This window comes from Bos taurus, chromosome 24, assembly GCF_002263795.3.
Source record: "Bos taurus isolate L1 Dominette 01449 registration number 42190680 breed Hereford chromosome 24, ARS-UCD2.0, whole genome shotgun sequence".
Classification (NCBI taxonomy): Eukaryota; Metazoa; Chordata; class Mammalia; order Artiodactyla; family Bovidae; genus Bos; species Bos taurus.
In genome coordinates, this window is record NC_037351.1 from 37,109,086 (window position 1) to 37,121,123 (window position 12,038).

General features: G+C 48.0%; 1 protein-coding gene and 1 non-coding gene across 3 annotated transcripts in view; one reads left to right on the plus strand and one right to left on the minus strand.

Moving 5' to 3' along the window:
* Positions 1 to 12,038, plus strand: part of EMILIN2 (elastin microfibril interfacer 2) — a 59,252-nt gene that overhangs the window by 32,467 nt on the left and 14,747 nt on the right. For both annotated transcript variants that reach the window (XM_005224159.5, NM_001143869.3), the window contains exon 4: positions 5,832 to 7,745. In XM_005224159.5, the coding sequence (XP_005224216.2) occupies positions 5,832 to 7,745 (1,914 nt within the window). The remainder of the gene's footprint in view (positions 1 to 5,831; positions 7,746 to 12,038) is intronic.
* Positions 1,044 to 1,146, minus strand: LOC112444242 (U6 spliceosomal RNA). The gene has a single exon (XR_003032496.1). It is a non-coding gene; the product is annotated as a U6 spliceosomal RNA (small nuclear RNA).

Genomic DNA, 12,038 nt, shown 5'->3' on the forward strand with positions numbered 1-12,038 from the left:
ATCCCACAAATATTTATTGAGCTTCTGGATCTGCAGTCTTTATACTTAGGTGTTTTGGAGAAAAAGTCAAGGCGGACACTAGATAAGTAATCACATCAGAGCACAGTCAGGGCTCTGATGGGGGCTCTGAGAGGGCGCGTTGGATCACAGTAGACAGTTTATTTCTGTTTTGTTTACTTTTAGATTTTGTCTTGTAAAAGTTTAAGCATACATATAGTTTAATGAGTTGAATCGCTTTATAATATGAAGACTATTAGGAAAAGCAGTGATTCCCTTTCTCTGCCAGTTTCCCTTCTCAGGAGTAATTGCTTTAAACTCTTATAATTTTTCTTTTAAATTGAAGTATAGTTGATTTACAATATTAATTATAGCTCTACAACAAAGTGACTCAGTGTTTTCATGGATTATACTTCATTTAAAGTTATTGCAGAATAATGGCTGTATTTCCCTGTGCTGTATAATATGTCCTTGTGGCTTATTTATTTTATACACAGTAGTGTGTATCTCTTAATCTCCTGCCCCAGTCTTGTCCCTCCCCTTTTCCCTCTCCCCACTGGTAACCACCAGTTTGTTCTCTGTATCTGTGAATTTGTTCTTGTTTTTATATATACATCCATTTGTTTTATTTTTTAGCTTCCACACATAAGTGGTAACGTAGGTTATTTGTCTTTCTCTAGTCTGATTTTTATTTCTGTAAGCATAGTACCCTCCAGATCTGTCTATATTGTTGCAAATGGCATTATTATAGCTGAGCAGTATTCCATTGTATATGTGTATACACCATATCTTCTTTATCCATTTATCTGTTGATGGACGTGTATGTGTGTGTGTGTGTGTGTGTATGTGCTAAGTTGCTCAGTCCTGTCTGACTCTTTGCCCGCCAGGCTCCTCTGTCCATGGGATTCTCCAGGAAGGAATACTGGAGTGGGTTGCCATGCCCTCCCCCGGGGGATCCTCCCGATCCAGGGATTGAACTTGTGTCTAAGTCTCCTGCATCAGCAAGCGGATTCTTTACCACTAATACCACCACTCTTAGGTTGCTTAAAAACATGGACTGCTTCACACACGTGCCATCCTTGTGCAGGGACCATGCTAATCTTCTCTGCACCCTCCCAGTTTTAGTATATGTGCTGCTGATGTGAGCATTTCTTTAAACTCTTTAGATGGTCTTTTGGAATTTACTCCACATCCTTGACTTCTCATTATGGAAGGTGAGGAATTAAGTCCCTTTCCTCTAACATGAGGCTTCCACACCCCCGTCCTTTGCATTCAGTTATGCTGTGTTTTTGTCTGTTCCCTGTTTATTGGATCCACTGTAGTTGGTACATCATGTTTACAGCTGAGCCCTGCAGTGTGCTATGAATATGTTACCTTTTCTACACAGTTTTTTGATTTCTCTAGTGTTAATAATTATGTTTTTCTTTGCTTGGTTTTCTATATTTTTAATCCCTGCTTCAACCCAGACTCTCTGCTGGTTATCTACATGTCCCCTCTGTATGTTCAGATACATCAGTTCCGTCTTGAAATCTCTCCTAGAGCTTTCCCGGCTGCCCCACCTGGAGTGGTCCCTGCTTGTCCTCGTTCACCGCTGCCGCCCGGCGATCTTCACGGACTTCTCTCCTGTCTGTTCCCTGCTTCCCGTCCGCCCCCCACTCGCCCCGCTTGCTCTTCCTTATCTTATCCCCTTGTTTTGGTCAAGCACATCATTCAGTAGTTTCATGAGGAGATTGCGTGGAAGGTAAACTTTTGGACATGCTAGTCTACAAGTATATTTACTCCAGCTTCAGAATTCTAGATTGGAAATAATTTTCCTTTAGAATTTTAAACACATTGCTCAGTTTTCTTCTGGTTTTCAAAAAGGAACCCTCCTACACTGTTGGTTGGAAGGTACATTAGGACAGCCACTATGGAGAACAGTATGGCGGTTCCTTGAAAAACTAAAAAGAGTTTCTGTATGATCCAGTGAGCCCACTCCTGGGCATATATCCAGAGAAAATCATAATTCAAAGAGATACATGCACCCTAATGTTCATTGCATTACTATTTACAATAGCCAAGACATGGAAGCAACCTGAATGTCCATAGACAGATGGATGATAAAGCAGACAGGCTGCATATATACAATGAAATATTACTCAGCATAGGAAGAATGAATGAGGCCACTTGTAGCAATATGGATGGACCTAGACATTATCATACTAAGTGAAGTAAATCAGAGAAAGACAGATTTCATGTGATATCACTTTATGTGGAATCTAAAAAAAAAGACACAAATGAGCTTGTTTGCAAAACAGAAACAGACTTACAGACATAGAAAACAAACTTATGGTTACCAAAGGGGGAAGCTGGGGGAGGGATAAATTAGGAATTTGGCACTGGCAGATATACACTGCTATATATAAAATAGATAAACAAGGACCATGGAACTCAATACTTGTAATATTCAATATCTTGTAAATAATCTATATGGGGAAAAAAGAATATATATGGGACAAAAGAATATATATACAAAAGATTATATGTATTTATATTTCTATCTGAATACCTGAAACTGGGCTTCCTAGGTGGCTCAGTTGTAAAGAATACATCTGCCAATGCAGGAGATGAGGGTTCGATCCCTGGGTCAGGAAAATCTCCTGGAGGAGGAAATGGCAACCCACTTCAGTGTTCTTGCCTGGAGAATCCCATGCACAGAGGAGCCTGGCGGGCTATAGTCCATGTGGTTGCAAAAGAGTTGGACAGGTCTGAGCAATTAAAGAAGAGAATCCCTGAAACTAACACAACATTATAAATCCATTATGCTTCAATTAAAAAATTCTTTTTCTTCTAGTTCCCAATGCACTGTGAAAACCATTCTGATTCCCAATTTTTTATGTGTGACTTGGTTGGGGTTTCTTTTGTTTGTTTTGTTTGTGTTGTTTTTGCCATTAATGGGATTTCAGAATGAAAGGAAGTGCTTATCCTCAATCCACCATCATTATAATGCACACACTGTTTTGGGCACTTATTTTTAAATTTTTAACTGATTTTAATTTTTAATTGATGAAAAAACATCATGTCATTAGATATTCTCTAGTGTCATGTCTTGGCTGCATAGAGTGTGGTGGTTTGGATACAACCTTGTACTTTTGGCCCCTAAGGCCGTTTTCAGTTTTTCATTATTCTATAGATAGTATTTGAATAAGTACTTTTTCTGTTAAATTTTTGGATTCATCCGTATTATTTACTAGAATAAATTTCTAGAAGTGTAATTGCAGAGTCCAAAGGACTCGGAGTATTTTGATACATTCTCCAAGTTATTCTTCCAAAAATTTGTAGCAGTTTTTTTAGTCACCAGTAGTATATGAAGGAAAAACATCTGCTTACATTCTGATCCTCCCCTCTTCTCCTGCCCTTTAAAAAAAATTTCCTTTGCTCAGAACAGCATTTCATTTGTACGTGACTTACTGACTTTTATGTCTAGTATCCTGAGAGAATTTTTTCAGTATGGAAAACAAGATGTTCTTTCTAGTTTTCTGCTTGGGACTTAGAACATTTAAACTCAAGCCTCGGTTTTACCACTAAGTTGCTTTTAATGAATGATAACTGTTGTTATGATCATCTGCAAAAGTTAGAGGAGGAAAAAACAATGACCATTAAGCTCAAATATCTACCACATTCTAAACTTACTTCCAGTTTGTCAGTGTACATGAGTGCATTTTATGTCATAATCTGTGTTGTGTGTGGCTTTTTCCACTTTACTTGCTAGGTCTCAGTATTGTCAGCAGGCTTGTTGATGTTAATTCTTTAATTCCTTTCTTTTTTATATTAATTTTTACATTTTATTTTTTGGCTGTGTCACACGACTTGTGAGGTCTTAGTTCCCAGTGTATTAGTTGCTCTGCTGTTGCTGCTGCTGCTGAGTCACTTCAGTCGTGTCCGACTCTGTGTGACCCCATAGACGGCAGCCCACCAGGCAAGAACACTGGAGTGGGTTGTCATTTCCTTCTCCAGTGCATTAAAGTGAAAAGTGAAAGTGAAGTTGCTCAGTCGTGTCGGACTCTTTGGGACCCCATGGACTGCAGCCCACCAGGCTCCTCCGTCCACGGGATTTTCTAGGCAAGAGTACTGGAGTGGGGTGCCATTCCCTTCTCCCGGGGATCTTCCCAACCCAGGGATTGAACCTGGATGTCCTGCATTGCAGGCGGATTCTTTACTGTCTGAGCCGCCAGGGAAGCCGGGATCAAACCTGGGCCTACAGCAGTGGAAGCAAAGAGTCCTAATCATTAGATCACTAGCTGCTGCTGCTACTGCTAAGTCGCTTCAGTCGTGTCTGACTCTGTGCGACCCCATAGACGGCAGCCCACCAGGCTCCCCCGTCCCTGGGATTCTCCAGGCAAGAACACTGGAGTGGGTTGCCATTTCCTTCTCCAGTGCATGAAAGTGAACAGTGAAAGTAAAGTCGCTCAGTCGTGCCTGACTCTTGGCGACCCCATGGACTGCAGCCTACCAGGCTCCTCTGTCCATGGGATTTTCCAGGCAAGAGTACTGGAGTGGGGTGCCATTGCCTTCTCCTAGATCACTAGGGAAGTCCCTTAACCTCTTTCAAGTATTCCTTGTGTTCTGTGACATCATATGCCTCAGATTTTGATGACCTTTTTTTGGTTTCTCTATTTATATCATGTTTATTTTCATGACTCACCACAATTATTTTATGATTTTTTCTTTTGGGCTGTTTCCTTGTGGGGTATATTTCCCAAAGTAGAATTATCAAAAATTCAATGTTTGGGGACTTCCCTGGTGGTCCAGTGGTTAGGCACTTTCACTTTGGGGGCCCAGGTTCAATCTCTGGTCTTGGATCTGAGATCTCAAAGCTGAGTGGGACATGGGTAAAAAAAGATTTCAATGTATTCTTTGACTTAGTGAATCTCACTACATAGGGCCACATAGCTGTGTTGTTGGGAGACACCAATAGACTCTGTTTTATCTCTCTTTTGCTTTTAGTTTCCCAACTGCATGATGGTGCTAAACAATGTCTGTGAGACTCTTAGCACAGGGATGCTAATAAAAGAAAGAGACTATTTAGGAGTTGCTTGGAGGATAACTTGCTGCTCTCATGATATCGTGTGCCTGTGTGTTAAATCACTTCAGTCGTGTCCAACTCTTTGGGACCCCATGGACTGTAGCCCACCACGCTCCTCCGTCCGTGGGATTCTCCAGGCAAGAATACTGGAGTGGGTTGCCATTCCCTTCTCCAGGGGATCTTCCTGATCCAGGGATTGAACCTGCATCTCCTGTGGCTTCTGCATCGTAGGCAGATTCTTTACCGCTGAGCCACCGGGGAAGCCATGGTATCATACCACCCAACAACTAATGGGTGGATCCCAAGTGGCTTCTTGTGGTTACAGAATGCAGTCAGCTGTCGGGGTGTGGCTGCAGTTACAAATGTGGGAATGATATGTTCCGATGATAATATAAGTAAAGAATATTTCCCTTCAGGGTGAAAGAGACCATTGTATATCTGTCATGTGTCCTGTGAATATTCTCTTGACAACCAGAGGAGGGAAGATAGTCACTTCGCCTCATAGACGAGGGGATTATAGTTCACAGAAGTGAATTAACTTGCTCGAGGGCGGACTGTAGACAGAAGAGCCAGAATCCCCTGGAGGTCTGTTTGACTTAACGCCCATCATCTTTTGCACTCCAGCAGATTGACTGCCTGTGTGTGGTGAGAGGGGAGTGGTAGGGGAGGTTTGCATGTATCCCAGGAGTACCCTGTCAATTGTCTTTGCAAAACTGGGTAAAAGGAGGAAATGTTAAGTCGTGTCCGACTCTTTTTTTCTTTGTAACAGACAATGAACCAAGCCGAGTCTCAGAGCCTAAGAACACTGTGTCACCCACTCCTGCAGCAGACCCAAGTCAGACAAGAGATCCAAAACAGGGGCCCCAGGAACTTCAGGAAAAGAAAATTCAGGTGCTGGAGGAGAAGGTTCTCCGGCTCACCAGGACGGTTCTGGACCTTCAGTCTTCCGTTGCTGGAGTGAGTGAAAACCTCAAACACGCCGTCCAGGACGATGCCAGCAAGATGCTGGCCTCATGGCTGAGCAACCTGCACCCCCGGCCAACGCCCATCAGCGCTGTGGGTGGAGAACCAGAAACAGTTCAGCCCCCCGGCATCCTCAGCAATAAGGAGTCAGGCATGAAGGACATCAAGTCTGAACTGGCTGAAGTCAAGGATGCCCTGAAGACCAAGAGTGACAAGCTGGAGGAGCTGGACGGGAAAGTGAAGGGCTATGAAGGGCAGCTCAGACAGCTCCAGGAGGCCGCCCAGGGCCCAACGGTCACCATGACGACCAGCGAGCTCTTCCAAGCCTACGTGGACAGTAAGATCGATGCCCTGAGGGAGGAGCTTATGGAAGGGATGGACCGAAAGCTGGCTGACCTGAAGAACTCGTGTGAGTACAAGTTGATCGGTTTCCAGCAGCACTGTGATGACTATGGGAGCAGCTACCTGGGAGTGATCGAGCTGATAGGAGAGAAGGAGGCCAAGCTGAGAAAAGAAATCAGTGACCTTCAGGCCCGGGTCCAAGACCCTCCAGCCCATGCAAACTGCTGTGACGGTACCAAGCCTGGTGACTTGGGGCCACAGATCAAGATGTTAGACCAGAAAATCGAAAGAGTTTCTGAAGCGACAAGAATGCTGAATGCACGACTAGACAATGAGTTTGACCGCCTCGAGGCTCCAGAGCCGGATGTGGACTTCGATGCCAGATGGCATGAACTGGATGCAAGGATCAACGTGACAGAGAGGAATGCAGAAGAGCACTGCTTTTACATTGAAGAAACCCTCCGGGGGACCATTAGTGGGGAGGTGGACGGCCTGAGGCAGCTGCTTGATCAGAAAATACAGTCCCTGGAGGAGCGGCTGGGGAGCGCCCTCCTGGAGATGGTGAACGGCTCAGAGATGGTACCTGCTCCCCCAGTGGCAGCCCCGCCCACTGTGTCGGGGGCTGGGCCCCCGCAGGTCATGATGGAGTTGAAGCGCCTGAAGGACCAAGTGCGGGTGGTGGAGGACATGTGCCTGCAGAACTTCCGAGGAGAGCCTCGAGGGATGGAAGACACTTTGCGGAACGGGGGCGAGATGGTGAGCCTTTTGAGATCTCTAAACGACACGATGCAGGGGAAGTTTCAGGACACTGAACGCAGCATCCAGCGACTTCAGCAGGACTTCAGTTTTCTTTATTCTTGGCTCAACCACACAGATGACCACTTGAGACGTCTACAGAACGAGCTGAGTGGTGGTAGAGGAGGGAAAAAGGCTGCAGGGGGTGGGTGGTCCAAGGTGGGTGAGCCAGGGAGGACGGAGGCGCCCCTGCCGTCTCCCCAGGCCCCCCCAGCGCATTGCTGCGACCAGCTGGAGGGCAGGTGGCAGCGGCTGCAGGACCTCGTCCTCAGCGAGCTGGACACTTGTAAGGAGAAGACGCACGGAGTCCAGAGGGAGGTGTCTGTGGTAGAGGACAGGGTGTCTCACGTGGAGAAGACCTGTAGCAAGCTGGACTCCATCTCTGGGAGCCTTCAGAAGATCAAGGAGGGGCTCAACAAGCACGTGAACAGCCTCTGGAGCTGCATCCGGCAGATGAACGGGACGCTCCGGACACACTCCAGAGAGATCTCCGGCCTGAAGAATTCCGTCCAGCAGTTCTACAGCCACGTCTTCCAGATTTCTGCTGACCTGCAAGACCTGATCCGGTTTCAGCCATCGGCAAGTAAGTGCACCTTTGCCTTCCCATTTTGAGTATTTGTAACGCGTGTTCTGCTAGATTTTGGATGGTTTGTGGCATGAGCCACGTCACTGCTGGCCCAAAGTGTGCTTCGTAGATGGGGTGGGGAAAGTGCGTGAATTGTCTGGTGCTGAGTAGCAATGAGACAAAGACCAACAGTGAGAGCAAGTGTTTAGAAACTTAGAATAACTTGACGTCACCGTAGCACTCAAGCACACGATTTGTGCGTTTTGTAAGTTATCAGCCCACAACAGGTTGAAAATACAGAAGGAAAACTGGTCCTTGCCCTCAGGTAGGTGGCAGAAGGCTGATCTATACTGTCATGTTGGGGAGCTTAGATTTGGGGTCAGATTTGTGGCCTAACAGCTTGGGGCAATGGGCATGTTGTCCTGTCTTCTACTCAGGGAGTCTCCTGTATGCACACCCCTTCACCTCTCTGAAAACATCACTTCTTGTTTGCTGGTGTCATTATCATCTTTGGGCAATCTCTTGTTCCCTAAAACCTAGGGCCTCGATGATGGCAAGGAGAATGCATTGTGTTCCTTTCCAAAGACAGAGAGAGGACCCTGGACAGAGTACTTTAGGGGCAGGAACTGTTCAATGCCCCAGCACGCCCAGAACAAGGATGCTCATCGGCTGTGCTTAGGGAGATTCATGCTACACACTCTGTATGCACATCCGTGCTAAGTCCCTTCAGTCATCTCTGCTTCTTTGTGACCCCATGAACTGTAGGGGGCCAGGCTTCTCTGTCCATGGGATTCTCCAGGCAAGAATACTGGAGTGGGTTGTTATCTCCTTTTGCAGGCGATCTTCCTGACCCCAGGGATCAAACCTGTGTCTCCTGTGGCTCCTGCATCGCAGGCAGATTCTTTACCATTATACATTTCACTCTTGACAAATGTTTGTTGAATGAATGAATGGACTGAATGAATGGTCCCTTAATAGTACTGAGTGACATATTCAAGTTAACATTTTTGTTACCTGGGGGCTCAGCGTGTCATCCCTGAAGGACAGAGCCTCCCTGGTACCTGGATTCAGCAACCTCAGTGCTGAGCAGAGTTTTCTTTATTTTTAAAATTTTATTTATTTATTTTCGGCTGTGTTCGGTCCTCATTGCCGAGCAGAATTTCTCTAGTTGCAGACAGCGGAGGCTACTTCCTAGTTGGAGTGTGTGGGCTTTCTCCCTGCAGTTGCAGCTCCCAGGCTCCAGAGCACAGGCTTAGTAGTTGGGGCACATGGGCTGCTCCCCGCAGGGACATGTTCTAAAGTCGCACAGTGGAGGCAGGGTGGGGACCCTGGGTGCTGTCGTCCAGGCCAGCCCACGTCTCCTCTGTGTCTCCCCAAAACGAACGCAGACTCACAGGTCCACGAGGACAGGGGAGGGCCAGCCGTGTGCCAAGAAGGACTCCACCTCCTGACCAGTCCTCTCCCTGTTTTCTTTCCCCCTGTCTTCCCTGCTGGCCTGTGTTGCCTTTTCACCTTGCTCAGCTCCAGGTGACAAAGGCCCTCATGTGTTGATGCTAGTTCTTGGCCTGGTGTGAGCCTATGGGATTTTAGGATTGGGTCCTATTGGAAAAGGCCCTGATGCTGGGAAAGATTGAAGGCAAAAGGAGAAGGGGGAAGCAGAGGATGAGATAGTTGGATAGCATCACCGCCTTAATGGACATGGATGTGAGCAAACTCCAGGAGATAGTGGAGGACAGAAGAGCCTGATGGGCTGCAGTCCATGGGGTTGCAAAGAGCTGGACACAGCTTAGCAACTGCATAATAGCAACTGCATAACAGCAACAACAACGCAGCTGGGACTTACAGCCTGAGGAGAGGAGAGCCAGGGCCTGATCCCAGGGAAGTGGGAAGTCTGAAGTGGTCAGTGGGACACGCTTTGAACCTTTCCAGAGATAAGGAGTTTGTAGATAAGGAATTACCCAGGCCAGTCCTGCTATTTATAACCTCCATCCCCTCCCCCCAGGCCCACACAGCTCCCAGATCTCTGGAATGCTGGGGAAAGGTCAGGGGACCCTGTGTGTGTTCATAGGGTGATTGTGCCTCCTGGTGACAGTTCTGTCTGGACTGTGCTTTGTAACAACAGATCGAAGCAGATAGTTCCAGTTGATTTGCAGCTCCCGGGTGGCGTGGGAAGCTGTGTTAACTCCTTCACGCTTGGCTGTGGAAAGAGGGGTTGGGGTGAATGCCTGTAAAGGGAAGGCGGCTCCCACAAGATGCTCCTTTTGGAATGAATCCATTGTCGTGAGAGTAGAATGCATGGACTTTCGGGAACTCCATTGATTGAGAAGAGTTAACAATACACAGGCCGAGGCTGTCCATTCTTGCAGCGCATCCAGGTCCGGGAGAACCTGAGTGTCAGGGGTCACTGGGTGAGTTTAGAGCTCAGGTCACAGCGCCCCGTGAAGAGTCAGCAGCACATTTATTGAGTGCTTACTGTGTGCAGCAGTGACTCAGTGGACATGAGTTTGAGCAAACTCTGGGAGATGGTGAAGGACAGGGGAGCCTGGCGTGCTGCAGTCCCTGGGGTCACAAGGAGTCGGACACGACTTAGTGACTAAACAGCCACTGTGTGCAGGGCTCCGTGAGGGATGAGGAGGTGAGTGGCACAACCCTGGCCTTCCGGGCATTTCCAGGCCCAGGTTTGGGGGTGGGGGAGTGACACACACAGGCCTGCAGAGAGGGTGAACGAGATGGTGTATCAGGGCTCATCCTTGTAGTTCACTGGCTCTTACTGAGCCCGTCTTGTGTGGGAGTGACGAGCTTATGTGTGTGGAGCACAGGGATGGCAGTGCAGGGGACAATGACAGTTTGAGGGGGACAAGTAGGCAGAGATGGTCACGGCCACCGTGGAAGTCAGGGAGCGCTTCTCTGAGTTGATGAGGCCTTCTCATCAAGGTTGAGTAGGTTGCGAGTTCATAGGCCAGTAGGGTGAAGGGTGAGATGGTGTGATGAGAGAGACTTCTGAAAGGGGGCGATGCTGGAGCTTGTACCGAACGGTGAGTTGTTGCTCAGTCCCTCAGTTGTGTCTGACTCTATGCGACCCCATGGACTGCAGCACGCCAGGCCTCCCTGTCCTGCACCGTCTCCCAGAGTTTGCTCAAACTCACGTGCGTTGAGTTGATGATGCCATCCAACTATCTCATCCTCTGTCGCCCCCTTCCCCTCCTGCCCTCAATCTTTCCTAGCATCAGGGTCTTTTCCAGCGAGTCAGCTCTTCACATCAGGTAGCCAAAGGATTGGCGCTTCAGCATCAGTCCTTCCAACGAACATTTAGAGTTGATTTCCTTTAGGACTGACTGGTTTGATCTCCTTTCAGTCCAAGGGACTCTTGAGAATCTTCTGCACCACAGTTTGAAAGCATCAATTCTTCAGTGCTCGGCCTTCCTTATGGTCCAACTCGCACATCTGTACATGACTACTGGAAGGGTTCAGAGAAGCAGGAGGGGAGGGCGTCCCTGCTGAGGGGTGGGATGGACCTGCTGTTTGCTGCTGTTTGCTGACCCCAGACCTTGGTGGCTTAAACAACAAGGCTTCATCACTTTCCATTGTTCTGCGGGGCAGGAACTGACTTGGCAGCTCTTCCGCTCCACTTGACATCAGCTCAAGTCACTCACTTGGCTGTGGTCAGGGGACCAGTGGGCTGGGCTGGGCTGAGCTGGAAGTTGCAGGAAGACCAGCCACGTGTTCCTGCGCACGGCCATCCTCTCTCTCCACGTGGTGGACGTGCACCTTCTCTCAGCATGGTGGTCTCGGGGAGTCACACTTACCACAAGGCAAAAGCAGGAGCCCCTTCCAGGCGGGGCCCGGAGCTGGCACCATGTCCCTTCTGCCACATCCCATTGTTCAAAACAAGTCACCCTGAGAGATGACGCGGCTTGTGTGTTGGAAGGGGAGGAATATTAACGATTGTCATCATTGCTCCCACCGCAAGCCAAGGTGCGGAGCTGAGGGTGCAGGACATGGTCACCAGAGGCCAGATTGCTGGGCCAAGGACCTAGACTCTGCTGTTTCTGCCCCGCCTGCTGCCCTGTGCAGGGAGCCCATTCTCTTCTTTGGAAGCACCCAGAGGGAGCTGAACTGCCCAGCTGGCAGCGGGTGGGGAGGGTGGAGGGGGAACCAGAATGGCCTCAGCCAATGCTGAAAGCAGTCCCAGTCTCTTTGTATCCCTCACATCAGTGCAGACGTTCTTCCCTGGGTCTTAAAAGAGACTCTCGAGACTATATACAAATGTTTGGTTACTTTTTTGGACAGAAGGTCCCTGCCTTTCATCCA